Source organism: Hemicordylus capensis, chromosome 4, assembly GCF_027244095.1.
Source record: "Hemicordylus capensis ecotype Gifberg chromosome 4, rHemCap1.1.pri, whole genome shotgun sequence".
In the NCBI taxonomy this organism is placed as follows: Eukaryota; Metazoa; Chordata; class Lepidosauria; order Squamata; family Cordylidae; genus Hemicordylus; species Hemicordylus capensis.
The window spans coordinates 58,781,712-58,798,125 of NC_069660.1; the positions used below are offsets into that span (position 1 = coordinate 58,781,712).

The 16,414-nt window shown below is 42.5% G+C and overlaps 1 protein-coding gene across 6 annotated transcripts in view; it reads left to right on the top strand.

The window, feature by feature from the left end:
• Positions 1-12,475, top strand: part of ST7L (suppression of tumorigenicity 7 like) — a 106,476-nt gene extending 94,001 nt beyond the window's left edge. For 5 of the 6 annotated variants that reach the window (XM_053244898.1, XM_053244899.1, XM_053244900.1 and 2 more), the window contains one exon: positions 12,064-12,475. In XM_053244898.1, coding sequence (XP_053100873.1) covers positions 12,064-12,159 — 96 coding nt within the window. In that variant the 3' untranslated portion in view covers positions 12,160-12,475. Of the gene's footprint in view, positions 1-10,696; positions 10,883-12,063 lie in introns of all 6 variants that reach the window. The other variant, XR_008306026.1, reaches the window with a different exon arrangement.
• The last annotated feature ends 3,939 nt before the right edge of the window (positions 12,476-16,414 follow it).

The window sequence follows — 16,414 nt, forward strand, 5'->3', positions numbered from 1 at the left end:
AGACCTCATCTCTCCAAGAAGTTTGTCCACATCCTCAGGAGTCACAAACTGAAACCGATCCAGTCAGACCACATAAAAGGAGTTGCTGGACACCTCCAATTCAGACATTGCAGTAATTGTGGAGTCTCCATCTAAGTCGGCCCGAATATGAGAGATTTTATTTGCAAAAAACTCATTAAACACATCACAGCGGATAACTGATGGCTCCAAATTCTGATTCAAGGAAGCAGGGGCACGTACTAGCCCCCTCACAACCCCAGACAACTCCACTGGATGTGAACTTGCAGGTGCAATATAGGCAGAAAAGAGCTGCTTCTTTGCCGCACATATTGCCTGAGCATAGATCTTTAAATGTGCTCTGTCGTAATCTGTCGGATTTGAGTTGAGTCTTTCTCCACTTGTGCTCCAGTCGCCTACCTTGCCTGTTCTGCCCTGTTCTGCATGCAGATGCTTCTGGTTTCCCTCCCTGGCATCTCCAGGTTGTGGCTGGGTGTGGCTCTTACCTGCAGCCTGGGTGCTGCCGCTGGGAGTCTGTGTTGATGTTGCTGGAGTGTTTCTCTTGGTTTTACTCAGAGGATATTCCATGCTCCCTGGAGTGAGTTAGTTAACATATCTGGCCATCAGTGAATTATTGTTGTAATTTATTTAATTATGTTAATTTATTTCTGACTATCAAAGATTTGTTCTCGTTTTTTAATTGACCATTTGTCCGGCTCCTAATTCCGAGATGCTTGATGCCAGAGAGGTTTTTGGTCAATATGCTCCTGTAGGGTCAGAGGCATGAGCTTCTTTGTTAACTTGTCCTAGTAATCCTTTCTTGCCCTCACTATACAGGGGGGCTCCGCTTCCCTGGTAAATTTTCCACTCTTGATTAAGACGTTTATTATTCTCTATCGGCCAGGACTTCTATTATAGGGCAAGTTTTCTTAATTTTGAATGTATCCTTTCTCCTTTTTAGCACATTCTTATCAAGTTTCTTGCATTATGTTTTAAATAAGTGTTGTGCTTTAGGATTATGACCCCTTTTGTCTTTTTCCTTCTTTCTTCTCCTGTTACTAAGTCCGTTTAATCCGGAAAGTTTTTTCTTTGGGTGTCTGGCGCATCGGTGCAGCAATTCTTTGATACTGAAATTGGATCACTCTACGGTCACTGTTCTTTAATGATCCTGTAATTCTGACATTTTATATTTGGCCTGGGCCAAATATAACACCACTTTGTTCTAGGTCTTTGCCCGCCATTTTTGAGTTGGTCTGCTTAACCATTTTGGCACAGTCACTTATTAGATCTGAATTTGGCCTCTCTATTATATTTGAATGTGAGTAGACCCTAGTATAAGTGAGTCATTGAAGTTGCCCATTGCTGGTTCACAGCATTGCTGAATTGAATCACACTATCATCTCATTCTGCAATTCTTACATTAGATATAGTCCTGGCATCCCTTGGAATTAGGTTTAAAGTTGTGTCTGACTGTCTACGTCAGGTAGACACAAATGTCGTTAACTTAAGCATTTAGACATTTTAATTATCCAGTCTATGGGTGGATGTCCCATTATTACATTCTTACAATAATGTCCCATTATTCTGTCCTAGCTCTCATTTATTTCTCCAATGGGAAGGTACTCTTAGAACTCAGGGTTACTGCTGATAGTGACATATTTCCTTTAGTTCTTATTTTATGCCCATGACCTGGTGGGGTCCTTGGTCCACCTCGGTTTCCAGCCAATTATGGCGCTCACCTTTATGGCACTCAACTGCATAGGGGTGTGGAGCGATAGCCTGGGTCCACTCTTTAGTCATAAGGACATCACGGAATGATATGGACTGAGTTTTTTTCCCAATTTTGCTTAAGTATATATTTAGGAGGGATGTTCCCATATTTGGTTATTCATTTGGGGGGTAACAACATTGGCTTGCTTCAAGACGAGGCTCTAATATTTACAGGCAATGGACAATTTCCGAAAATTAATAGGTCTGCTTCTGGATCTCATCTTGGTCTGGTCCAACATGATTCTAAGTTTGCATGGGCGGGGCTGGGGCAATATTCAGTTTTTCAATGGTCAGACATGGTGTTAACCACAAGATCGGCTGGGCTGTGGTTGTTATGGGCAGATTAGTGATTCCACATCCTGAGATTTTTATTTGAAGATGTTTCCTGGTTTGGGCCAGATGGTGTTCATTTTTCAGATTGGGGGAATGATGTCTTCCTCCAGAAACTGCAGTGAGGAATTGGTATAATTATAGATGGGTGGTGTAAGCGAAGCAAAACTGAGGTTTACCCTGCTTCTGTGGCGGATGAGTATGGGTCAGGGTAGGTTAATTTACATTGGTGTTGGGCTGAAGGTCTAGTTTTTTCCAGCTACGCATGTCCTCTTGTTATTTGGGCCTGGGTTTGCAACTGCTCCTGGGGTTAGTGCTGAACACCCCAAAATCTACCTTTGGGCTTGTGTGGGGGGAAAAGGAACAGTTTCATATTAGATCTTAATTTGCACATTGTTGTGAACTCAGGAAATGACTGGACTGAGACAAGATTGAAGTTTCAAAATAAAAGAAGATATTTATTGTAGGGAGGGGTACAGAGGAGAGAAATGTGTGGTTAGAGCAGGCCTGCATAAGATACGGCCCGCGAGCCGCATGCGGTCCGCGAGGCCTTTTTTCCTGGCCCACTGGGCCATTCTCCGTGCCGCTCCCTGCGGTGAACCTCCATGAGGTGTTGTTGTTGTTTTTTAATTCCAACTCTAGCCACCGCGTGGCCGAGGAGCGCCTGCGCGGCTTTCCCCCAAGATGGAGGAGCCTTTCCTTTTCCCTTGCTCACTTCTTTTCCGCCCCCTCTCCAATCTCTGGCTCCCAGCTGTCCAGCGAGAATGAGGTGGGTGCAAGTCCAGCGTGTGTACCCTGCCTGGGCGTGTGCACACACAACTCTTGCCTCACTCATTAGCTGGGGCAGCCTTGCTTCCCTCGGGCCAGGAGGAGGTGGCAGCGGCATCGGAGAAGGAGACCTCCCAAGTTCCCAGGACCTGCCTGGGTCGCCAGCTCCGGAGCATGGGAAAGAGAAGCTCCACAATGTGGGCTGCGCCTTTTTCCTGCCGGGGGCCCAGGGCAGTGGGGGAGGGAGCAGCGTGGTGGCTCCCGAGGAGCCGCTGAAGAGCTGCAGTTTGACCAGGGCCGCTGTGGCCACAGCTCCTGCCATATCACCTTTGCAGTCCTCCTCTTCCTCAGTGAGCCCTTCTTTTCCTGTTTCTGAGGAAGCAGAGCCCCTCAGAACATTTGCAGCAGCCCACCCTTGCCACATGTGTGGTAAGAGTTTGGCCAACAAAGCAGAAAGGGCCAAGTTGCATTCTTGAGTCCCCTCCCCTGTTCTTATCTCAGAAGCAGATTAGTGATTTCCTGGTGTTGAGAAGCTCTCTGTAATGCAGACCATGTGCAGTGGGGTAGCTATTTCCAACAAGTTTCTTTTTAAACTTTCTTACTCTCTTCCTCCAAGTCGTCCCCATTCTCTTTCTCAAGCCAAGCCTGCTTCCTCCATGGAACCAGCTTCCTAAGTTAGCAAGGAAGACTGGGCAGATCAGGCTGGGTAAGAAAGCCGATCTGGATAGTGGCACAAAATACTGAACACCACCTTGCGTGGTGGCTGGTGGATAGTAAATCGCCCAAAAAAACTGTTGGTAACTCCAAGGCAAGCTGGTGCATAGAGAGTACACAGATCACAAGGAGGCCATGATGGAGTCCCAAGTGAAGCGTACAAGGGAGCACACTGGATCATGTAATTGGGGGTTCTTATACCCAAATACATATCCTGGGGGCAAATTCCAGTTGACATTTGCTGTCTGACAGGTGTGTTGGGAGGGACCAGCTCAAATCCCATTGTGCTGATCTTTCTTTCTGAGTGTAACAATGTGGGAATTGCTGAGGTATGCCAAGGCTTTTGTCATGAAAATAGAGTGCATAGACAGAAAAGTCCAGTAAATTAATCAGTATTTTTAATGGGTGCATCTCTTAGGTTCATATCGCTTGCTCAACCTCTTTTGTGAGGGGGGAGATTTACCTCTACTAGCCTTATCTGTATCCTTTCTGTTGAGCTAATAGGTACATTAGCTGGCTGCTATCCTTTTTGTGCTGCAAAAGTGACCTGTCCCCATGGATAAACGGAGAGCTCATAATACTGTGCAGCTCCTGAGCATATACAGGGTGAGACCCCCAAGCCTTCAGACTCAAACACAAACAAGCGGGCTCCTGGGAGCTGCCAGAAAAGCTTTGCTGGCAACACTAAGCACAGCATCCCTCCACTGGCTGTTGCTGGTGTCTACCTTCTGTATATTTTTAGACTATTAATCCATCTGGGACAGGGAACCATCTTATTTATTTTTCCATATGAATCACTTTGAGAACTCTTGTTGAAAAGTGGTATATAAATATTTGTAGTAATAATATATCAACTGAATGCTTCAGCCTTGGTTAATAGGCATCTCAAATTATTACGTTAGGAATAGTAAGATGTATGTATGATTTGGGCCCAGCTGCTAAATTGGAAACCATTTTTTCTAACACAATAATTGCCTTTTAAGTAAATATTTTATATTTAGATAACATATCTCTTACCCTGGGTATTGAATAAACCATATTTCCCTTTCAAGGAGGAGAGAGGTTTACTATTTGGTTTTTACATTTACTGAGTAAAATGCTCTGATAGCTTAACGTGGGAGACTGGGGACTCATTATCTAGTCTGGAGCAGTCCTTGACAAGATTTTCCCCAGAGCTTTTGCTCTTTTTAAGTATACATGTGGACCAATAGCAACGTTGTGATGCTGTCAGCCCATTATACGTAGTCTCTTCTTCAAGATTTTTCAACTTGGTCCATGCTTGGACTCTGCAAAGTTACTCACAAGACCCCTTATCAAGTTTTTAAAAGCATGGTGGAAGCAGCTTTCCACCATAGCTCCCAACTCTTATAGGTAATGCAAAGCAGGGATGTTATATGTTCTGAGCAATCTTATCTCTATTATCAACTATGTACTTCTATAGAAGAACAAAGTCTAATATATAGTGGAATAGTGTTAGCTTATATATCTTCACTGGATAATATTTCACTTGTTTCTTCTACAATCAAATCGCCAGACAAGACTCTTGCCAAACTGCAAAAACTTGTTGAGAGGCCAAAAACCACAGTGAGTCTTTTAATAGCTGCAGTATATACACAATGGAATATGCCAACAGTAAAAGCCCAGAACTGGCACATAGCCGCTGAACTGAAGCGAATGGAAGCTTTCCATTGGGTCCAGTGGGGCACAGGGATCTTGCTTGGATTTTGTTACAGCTGGAAAGGTTTATCTATTTCTAGGGCCTGCTTTCCAGAAGCTTGTAGCATCCCATTGGGAAACAGACTTACAATTCTTTGAGCTTCTTTATGTGGTTACTTAACCTGAGATGGTGAACATCTAACCTCCTCCTGCTTCTTCCTCCTCCTTCTCCTCTGCACAAAGAAGGAATAAATCAGAAATGTAATTATGATATGCAAGGAAATAGCCTATTGGCAATGGAGTGCTCTTTTCTCACGTCTGTTCCTATCTTAATGTAGCTTTCCTACCCGTCCAGACCAGAACAGTTTCACTTAATGTTCCACATGCCTTCAACTCTGATATGGATAAAGTCAAGCAAATGGTACCTTCTTTAGATCTGAAGTAACAAGGCTGGCCTTTCTATGAAAGAATGTGAAGCATTTACTTCAGGCAGTAGTTTTCAGGATGTGTATTATTTTCCAGCCTGTATTTCTTGGTGTCACTTAAAACATTTACACCAGTCCAGAATGTTTGGGGAGGAGGATTGTTTTGCCTTATTGCTTCAGATGTGTAAATGTCTAAAGCTAGTACTGTAAGGTAAACATCTCTGAGTCAACCCGCCTATTGATTCAAGACTACAGCCTCCATTTGTCAGAACTGCAGGATTTTGATATGGAAACAACTCATGTAAAATTATTTATTTCTGTACTGCAAATCAGTTAATCCATAGCTAAACCTTCCCCTGCTTACTGGGCAAAGAGGCACCTTTTAAATGTGGTGATTCTCTTTATTTAGCAGGGGGAGAGTAACTGGCCCTATCCACCCCTAGCACAGTACTTCCAGTGACTGTTGCTGGTGTCTATCTTATGTATATTTTTAGACTGTGAGCCCTTTGGGGACAGGGATCCATCTTATTTATTTGTTTTCTGTGTAAATCTCCCTGAGCCATTTTTGGAAGGGCAGTATAGAAATTGAATGAATGAATGAATGAAATAAACTGCCATCAGATTAAATGAGGGGTTTTCTGTGTCTACATGGTTACTGCATCACATCCTTTGACTAGGAAAATCTAATAAGGAGCTTGTTAGTATCTAATGTCTAATTTTCAGTAATACCAAAAAGGAAAATATAATGTTTAGTCTTTTTGACCTCACCATTCTTCATGGTAGAAATGCACCAAGAAGTGAGTTAGGGTAGTGGTATATGATCCTAGACATGTTTATGCAGAAGTTCCATTGACTTTCAAATTACTTAATACTTTAACATGTGCTTAGGATTACAGTAGTAATATATTTGAACTAGTATGAATGAGTGAATTTCTGCCGAAGCTAACTTGTTACTGTTCAGGCTATCATTAAGCACTTTGAGGATGTATAAACTAGGAGTACCAAATGGCCATAATGATAATACTTTGCATTCATATAGTGTGTTAGAGTGTTAAAAAAACTTTAACCCAGTCATTGAGTACTGATCCAGCTAGCAGGGTAGTTGAATCTTGATGCTACAAGGGTGTGTGTGTGAGGGGGGCGGGCGGTGGTGATGTGAATTCAGTTCCTCCCTGGGTCTGCCTTTTAGCCAATCAAACAGACTCAGTGGGAATCAATTAGAGGCTTGGTTTAATGCTCTGCAGAAGCAGGTAGACAATGGGGCTCACGCTCCACATTGAATACAAATTGGTTATAGGTGCATCTTACATTTATACAGACAATCTGAATGATGCTGACATAGTATACGTGGCAGTAAAATGGTGGACTAAGTATCTAGTACGCATGCGAATGATTCATTGTTCATCTGGTGATCACCCCTTATTTGGTTACATCCTGTTTTCTTTAACTGTCAGCAAAGAACGGTGAGAATCTTGTGAGAGCCAAGTTTCATAGATACATTTTAGTGGAGAGAGACAATGACATTGGCCGTGATATCTCTGAGCTTGGCTGGGGTTACTTTAAGTTAGAATTAGGTTTTCTAAGCAAATTTGGAGATGCTTTGGTATTCAAAGTAAAATGGAGTTACTTTGGTTTTCTAAAACACATCAGTGGGGGTGGCACAGGCTGCCATGTATTTTATTTTATTTTATTTTTTTAATTCAATATATATTTATTTATTTATTTTACACATTTCTATACTGCCCAAAACTTATGTCTCTGGGCAGTTCACAACCTTCCTAAAATGGCTGAGGGCAGTTTACATAAAAATAAAAAATACATAATAAAACAATTAAAATTAAAAACAACATTTAAACCAAATAAAAATAAAAATTGAAACTAGATATCGGTAACATCCAGGCTAAAAAAACAGTCTAAGGCTTTCCTGAAGGCTTCCAAGGAAGATAATGCTCTTATATCCATGGGGAATGCGTTCCACACAACCTAGGGGAGACAACTGAGAAGCCCCGATCCCAGGTTGCCACCGAATGAACTGGTCGCATTCAGAGATGGACCGCTCCTGATGATGGTAATGAAAAGTGGGAGAGAGAAGTGCTTTTTTGGGTAACCTGGACCTAAGCCATTCAGGGTTTTAAAGGTAATAACCGGCACTTTCTACGTTGAAACATATCAGCAGTCAGTGCAACTGTTTAAGAACAGGCATAATATTGTCTCTCCGGGATACCCTGGAGACCAATCTGGCTGCCACATTTTTAACTATCTGAAGTTTCTGAACTACGTACAAAGGCAGCCCTACATAGTGCACATTGCAGTAGTACAACTTGGAGGTTACCAGCTGATATACTGCTGTTTTCAGGTCATTCTTCTCAAGGAATGGGCAGAGTTGTCAAATCAATCACAGCTGGTAAAAAGTGCTCCTGAAAGATAAGCCTCAACCCTGAGGCACCAGGATGAGACCCAGGCCCATGAGCACTCCCAAGCTATGAATCTGTTCTTTCTGGAGGAGTGTAATCTCATCCACTACAGGAAGTTCTATCCCATCTTGCAGATTACAACTCCCAACAATGAACATCTCCATCTTGCTTTGATTCAGCTTCAGTTTATTATCCCTCATCCAGTTCATTACTGCCTGTAGTCATGCATTTAAAAGTCTAATGCCATTTCCTGATATTGATGACAAGGAGAAATAGATTTGGGTGTCATCAGCATATTGATAAAACCCAGCACCTAATCTCCTGATGACCTCACCCAGCGGTTTCATGTAGATGTTAAAAAGCATTGGTGACAGAATGGAGCTCTGAGGGACTCCATATAGTAGCTCCCATTTCAAAGAACTGTCACCAAATGCCTTTTTTTTAACCTGAGATCTACCCAAGACATAGGAGCAGAACCACTGTAAAACAGCACTTATTGTCCCCAAATCCCTCAGACAATCCAGAAGGATCCCATGGTCAGTGGTATTCAAAGCCACCGAGAGAGCCAAAAGAACCATCAGAGTCACATTCCCTCTGTCAGTTCCCTGGCAAAGGGCATCTATCAGGCCGACCAAGGCCATCTCAACCCCATATCCGCCATAAAGCTGGTTTGAAATGGTTCTAGATAATCATTTTCCTCAAAGACTGCTTGGAGCTGGTCAGCCACACCCAATTATGGCAGGTTGGAGACCGGCCAATAATTATCTATCACAGGGGTTCCAGAGCGTGCTTCTTAAGAAAGGGTCTAACCACTGCCTATTTCAAACAAGGTGGCATCCTGTCCTCCCTCAGTGAAGTATTAATTAGATACTAGCTGGCCCTGGTGCAGAGCATCTGTGCCACTAGTTCTTCCTTTTTTCTCCCCCAGCTGTCGCTGCTTTCTCTCCACCTGCCCTGGCTGCCACCTCCGCTTTATCTCCCCTCCTGGCAGCTCACTCGAACTCTCACAAGAGCTGCCACACACGGGATTAGCCACGGGTACATCATAGTGAATTAAATACAGAGATAATAACTAGCCAGCAGACAACTTGAATAATCTCCCTGCAATCTCCTCTGCTCTGAGGGAGGGCAGGATGCCTCCTTGTCTTAAGGAGGCAATTATTAGACCTCTTCTAAAGAAGCCTGCATTAGATCCCTCAGAGTTGAGCAACTATAGGCCTGTCTCCAACTTCCCATGGCTGGCAAGGTAATTGAGAGGGTGGTAGCCTCTCAGCTCCAGACAGTCTTGGAGGAAATTGATTATCTAGACGGGGTGGAGACTGCCTTGGTTGGCCTGATGGATGATCTCCAATTGGCAATTGACAGAGGAAGTGTGACTTGGTTGGTCCTTTTGGACCTCTCGGCAGCTTTCGATACTATTGACAATAGTATCCTTCTGGAACGTCTGAGAGTGTTGGGGGTGGGAGGCAATGTTCTACAATGGTTTTGCTCCTACCTCTTGGGCAGATTCCAGATGGTGTTTGTTGGAAATTGTTGCTCTTCGAAATCTGAGCTTAAGTATGGTGTCCCTCAGGGCTCCATACTCTCTCGAATGTTCTTTTAACATCTACATGAAACCGCTGGGAGAGATCATCAGGGGATTTGGAGCGGGGTGTTACCAGTATGCTGATGACACCCAGATCTACTTCTCCATGTCAACTTCTTCAGGAGATGGCATAACTTCCCTAAATGCTTGCCTGGAAGCAGTAATTGGCTGGATGAGGGAGAATAAACTGAAACTGAATCCAGATAAGATGGAGGTACTTATTGTGCGGGGTCAAAACTCCAGAGAGGATTTTGATCTCCCTGTTCTAGATGGGGTCACACTTCCCCAAAAGGAACAGGTTCGCAGTCTGGGAATACTTCTGGATCCACACCTCTCCCTGGTATCTCAGGCTGAGGCTGTGGCCAGAGGGGCTTTCTATCAGCTTTGGCTGATACGCCAGCTGCATCCGTTTCTTAAGATGAATGACCTCAAAACAGTGGTACATTTGTTGGTAATCTCCAGACTTGACTTCTGTATTGTGCTCTATGTGGGCCTGCCTTTGTACGTAGTCCGGAAACTTCAGTTGGTACAGAATGCGGCAGCCAGGTTGGTCTCTGGGTCATCTTGGAGAGACCACATGACTCCCTTTTTGATTGAGCTACACTGGCTGCCAATAGGTTTCTGGGCAAAATACAAAGTTCTAGTTATAACTTATAAAGCCCTTAACAGCTTAGGCCCTGGATATTTAAGAGAACATCTTCTTCGTTATGAGCCCCACCGCCCATTGAGGTCATCTGGAGAGGTCCGTCTCCAGTTGCCGCCAGCATCCTGTTTCACACAGTGGCCCACCAGATGCCTTTGGGGAGCCCACAAGCAAAACCTGAGGGCATGCCCTCTGTCCTATTATTGCTCCGCTGCAACTGGTATTTAGAGGAATGTTGCCTCTTAGGTTCTTGTCTATCTCTTGAAGCTCTGGGTGCTTTTTAGATCCATAGTACTAGGCTAAATAGACTCCTGAATCCCAGCAGATCTGTTCTAGTAATTTCTGTGTGAATTGATTTTGTAGTAGGAATAAATTCTTTTTCTGTTTTGTTGAGGCTCATTAAGTGACATTGAAGAATTAAGCTGCTACACAGCTGCTGAACATCTCAGATTTATAAACACTTGAAGCTTTTGCTTATCTGTGAGAAAATGTATATGGCTTGGAAATGTAGAATATTATTTATTACACATTTAAACTGCCTAAAGCAGTCTCTCATAAGCTAGATGTGCAGAAGTGACGGGTAAGTTTTTCTTGCCTTGCTAATCTACAGCTAATCTGTGTTCTTGATATGAGATATGTCACTTATAGCTGGATAATTTAGGGATTGGCTTCTGTGTCTAATTCCTGGGATATGAAGAATAATCCTATGACTGAAAGTATACAATTCCTATACTACTTCACAATATAGCTGTAAAATTTGAATAAGGAATGAACTCTCTCACAAATGGTTCTGTGTCAAGGCAATAGAGGTTAGCTTGTCTGCCTCTGCCTGAATCCATTGGGCAACTGAAAAGGCCTTGTTTTCTGATATGAAGAATGGTGAAAGACCCTAGCAGATTAAAGAGTGCAATTAGAAGAAAAAGAAGGGATGTTCCATAGTTTAAACTGATACGAATGCTGAATGAGAAAGGGCTGAACAAAGTTGCCACAATCCAAAGTATAGAGCAGTGGTTCTCAACTTGGGTTACTCCAGATGTTGCTGAACTACAACTCTCATCACCCCCAGCCACAATAAATTGCAGCTAGGACTGATGGGAGTTGTAGATCAGGAACATCTGGAGGAACCCAGGTTGGGAACTACTGGTTTAGAGGATGTATGTCATGGTGTAAAGTTGGGCTAAAGATACCAACACTATTAAATGGTTATAGACCTGAAAATTTTCATTTCTGCCCAAACTCCCACTTAATTTCTGAGCTGTTGTAAGAAATGAAATTGGAAGAAAGCTAGCATTCATAATAAATCCAAAATATTATCATGAATTATTGCTGCTTATAGCTTTCTCAGTTTTTCAGAATTGCAGTTCAATTGTTCCTTTTGACACATTTTGGTGAAGCTGAATAAAATAAAGATTATTATGATAATCATTTGTTTCTAGAGAAGTTCAGTTTCCCCTTCTCTCAACTAATATTGTTGGCATGACTTAGACCAAAGTGTATGTGTGTTTGCAAAACCAAAATATTTTATTTTGGGGGGAAATGAATTGGAAATGTTTTTCTCTGCCAAGCAGTATCCCAAACTTAGTCTGGTTGGAGTCCTAAATTTTTACTAGTATTAATTGAAGTTCAGTTCTGTCGCTCATACACTCAGAGAAATGTATTCTGGTATTTATTTGGAGGATCAAATACTTGGGCAACATGCATTGTATGGCTCAGTTTCAACTTCAGCATTATGCTTTATTGCAGCTTTCTTTTTTCTTTCAGTTCTTTGGAACTCTTTTGTCACCCTTGAGCTTCATCATGGAGAAGATTGAGCGCCTCATGCCTGCTGGTCTCTGGCATCAGCTGACCCAGATTTGAATGGAACTCGGTGCTTGGCTAGTGCCCTCAGGAACTCTTTACCATCAGTACCCCTTTGGCACAAAACTATTTGCAGCTAAGAGTGTGAAGGAAGAAACTCCATGACTTTGTTCTGCAGCCTGCTTATTGGTGCTTAAAAATTGCTATATTCCTCCTTAAGCCTTAGAACCTGTATTGATCTAAACAAACAGTTTATTTTTTCTCGGCAGGGGGCAGAGGAAGAGTGGTGTGCTCAGCTGAATGTTAGCTGTGCAATTTGGGGCTACTGCTTTTTCTCCCAAGAAATTCCAGAAAGCAATAAATCTAGTAGACTGTGTGTTGAAATTTCTTTCTGAACTACAGATACGCTTAAATATATGTTAGCCAGAAACCTTAACTTCAGATCCAGAAATCCAAATGTTCAGAAGCACCTCTAATATGCAGCTTTCCAGATTTGTTTCTATTGTGTGTTGACTCTCGCTCTCTCGCTCTCTGAATTATGGTTACCTTGCAGAGTATGTGGATACATGGTCCATGATGTTATCTTGGCCTCCAGTATAGGGGCAAGATGTAAATTCTTATGTCACACTTTGGACATAATCATCTTCATTCTTGTGGCAACTTGGATGTGTCTCAAGGCAAACGTTATGCTAACAAGCCCACCTATGCAGCTGGTCCAGCTCCTTCAGCCTTTAAGAGATTATATTAACTGGTGTGTGTGTTCTACATTTGCCATTTGATGAGGCATAAATCAAACCTTAATAAGTGGACTTTGTCACTTGCACTTGCAACTGATTCTGGAATTGCTTAACTGTTTGTAGTGCTCAATGGAGACTGATACCTGAGAAGGAATTTCTTCTAATTACAGCAGACAAAACTGATGGTTGCCTTGACCTTTGACCATTCAGAACCATTCACTCAGCTCAGTTTTGTTCCCCCTCCCACTCCTATCTTTCTTTCTCACTCACTTCCAAGCAGCAGATATGTGCAGCCCAAACTCTGCAGGATGGTGATGGAGCATTGAATAACACATGCATTTCTCAGCCTCCCAGCATTTCCAGAACATGGTCTTCCTAATATACATGATCAGTGCTTCAGTAAAAGTTACATAATTCCTACTTTGAGGATATTAGAGCAATTTTACCTTCATGGAGGCTCATTCTAACAACAAAATAAAGGCTGGCTCATGGTCTTGAAACACTGTAATACCACTTCCCCGATGACTTCTAAATAATCTATTTTAAGTTTTGCCTAAACTTTTGGTCTTGTTCTATTTCGCAAACTAATATTAGTAGGTTGAAACCACTTGTCATCCACAACCCCCTTCTTAGTTGTAGAAAACAGCTCTCCATTCTGGAGAGGATTTTTCCCCTCAACAACAAGCACAGGGCAACCTTATCACCTACCACCCCATCCATACTGATATTTGCATTCATTTATGACAACACAGGAAAGGGAGAGATACAAATTGCTGGAACTATGCAGCTACCAGGAGGTAACGTTCTCAGTGTTTTCTTCCAAGTGAATAAAAGCCACAGGGGCTGTTTCTCACGCTGGTATCACTGTGATGATTAATAGACATGTTGTGCTCATGCAATTTCACGTCGCCATCCATAGGGGCCCATAAGGTAAGTGATATAATGCTTTTTAAAGTTGAATCTTTTCCAGCATATGTGTGGGGTTATAAATGAAGCACAGCCTCCCATGTATCACTCCCTAGAGCTGGTTTCTCTCACTGTCTCCACTTTGACATTAGTGTACTAGAGTGAGATGAGCTCGTGAATGTATGGCTGGCAACATTCTATAATATCTAATGCTGTCAGCAATTTGTAGCGTATGTGGCTCCCATATGAAAAACAAGAAAGGTTCCTCCTTTTGTTATCTGGTGTAAAAACTTTCAGTATGACAAAGTAGTCTATCAAATACCTGCTACTTACGTAAAGGCCAATTCCCCACACCTCTGTATGCTTTTCATAGAACAACTTGGTTAAATAACAGCTATGAAAGCATACAGAGGTGTGGGGAACAACTGGCCTTTACGTAAGGGAGTAAAAAGGCCAGAACCTGCTAAAATGAATCTCCTAAACTTGTTTTTAATAAGCAAGCCACAAGTAAATACTTATGTGTAGTAGAGTTTACATGAAGGCCCCTGTGTCCTGTGCCTCAAATAGTGTAATCCTGCTCAGGTTTATGCAGAAACAAACATCACTGTGTTCCGTGAGGCTTCCAGGTAAGGCTGCAGCTGATGTCTACTTGTTAATCTCAATTCTTTTTGCTACTTCATGTGGCATTGAGGCTATTATGTTGGCACGGTGGCTAGGAATTTTCCCTGTTGGCTTTCATTGTTTAATTTTGCTGTTCTGATATTTAAATTGTGCCTAAGTGTCTTGCCATTATGTTTAAGTGGCAGTGACAGATACTAATTGCACAAATGCACTCTGTTTCTAAGTGATGTGTGTGTCTTGCACTGGAACATCAGTTTTGTCAACTCACCACAGCCCTAGGGCTTAGGAAAGGCAGAAGTCTTTAAAAACAAAAAAAATGCCACTCATCAAGATAAAGTGCCCATTTAAACGATGCCAGCTGACATGGAGAGGAGAGCTGGTCTTGTGGTAGCAAGCATGACTTGTCTCCTTAGCTAAGCAGGGTTGGCATATGAATGGGAGACTTGATGTGTGAGCACTGTAAGATATTCCCCTTGGAATGGAGCCGCTCTGGGAAGAGCATCTAGGTTCCAAGTTCCCTCTCTGGCTTCTTCAAGATAGGGCTGAAAGAGATTCCTGCCTGCAACCTTGGAGAAGCCGCTGCCAGTCTGTGAAGACAATACTGAGCTAAATAAACCAATGGTCTAACTCAGTATATGGCAGCTTCCTATGCTCCTATGTATGTTCCTATGACATCCAGACTAATAAAGCCTGGGTACTACGTGAGAAGTTGTGCAACCCTCAGGAATGCATTTCCATGTGGCACAGAGGAAGGGAAAATAGGCACATAGGTAGCTACCATATACTGAGTCAGACCATTGGTCTATCTAGCTCATTATTATCTTGACAGACTGGCAGCGGCTTTTCCTGGTCCCTGTGCAATTGCTGAAACTGCATTAATTGAAACCATCAGCACCACTGTTACTTCTCATGCAGTGCCTGCACAGTGTTAGTCTGGATGTCAGCCACTTAAATGACCTTTTGCTACTTAAGTTTTATTGTGAGCAGACCAAGACCTTTTGTGACATGTGAGATGCATAACTGGGAATAATTGCTTTTAAAAAGACAAGTTCTAGTAAAAACTAATCTAGTAAAAAACTCTATCCCTACAACTAGTCTAAATTTGGTCCAAATCAGGCAATTTACAAGTTAGCCCACTTGCACCTCAAATATTAATGTGTCTGCTATCTCGAATTGGGATAGATGGCATCATCAAAGACTATGCCCTTCAGCTATCCCTATGTGTCCCTACAGCTGAGCAAATTTGGTTCAAATCAATTAGGCAGTTCACAGAACACTTGTGCCTCAAATGTTTGTGTCCGCCATCTTGAATTGGGTTCGATTACATCACCACAAACTATGCCATTGAAGTGTCCCCATGTGTTCCTACAACTGTACCCAGTTTGGTAGATATTGGTCCAGGCATTTTGAAGTTGATGGCGGCGGGGGCGCACACACAAACAGAAAGCTGGATGATCTCATAAGCCTACTGAAAAGTAGGCTAAAAGGGGGGGGCGGTCAATTTGGTTTGGGGCTGTAAGTTTATTATTCATACTCATTTATATACTGCCCTTGATCTAAGGAGCTCAGGATGGTGTAGATGGGTTACACAACTTTATGTTCATAACAACCCTGTGAGGTAGGTTAGGTTGAGAAATAGTGACTGGCCCAAGATCAGCCAGTTGGGGTGTGCACAAAACACATTTTGTGTTCTGTTCTAAGCTCAGAACAGAACACAAAATATACAGAACATTCTTTCGGAACAACTGGTCAAGCTGGTTCCACCAGAACAACCCCATTCCATTGGAACATTCCAACCCCGCATGGCATCCCTTCCAGTGACTGTTGCTAGTGTCTTTTAAAAGTGAGTCTGTTGGGACAGGGAGCCATCTTTTCGCATTTATATTTTTTATTAGTTTTCTATATACCAATGTGACTTCCAGTTCATCTTTCAACATAGTTCTACTGTAACATCTATATTTGCTCTCATATAAATATTTTTTTCATATAATAATCCTTTAGTTTCATTACACAAACAAAATCCCCAACGGTTATTTTTATATTTCAAGCCC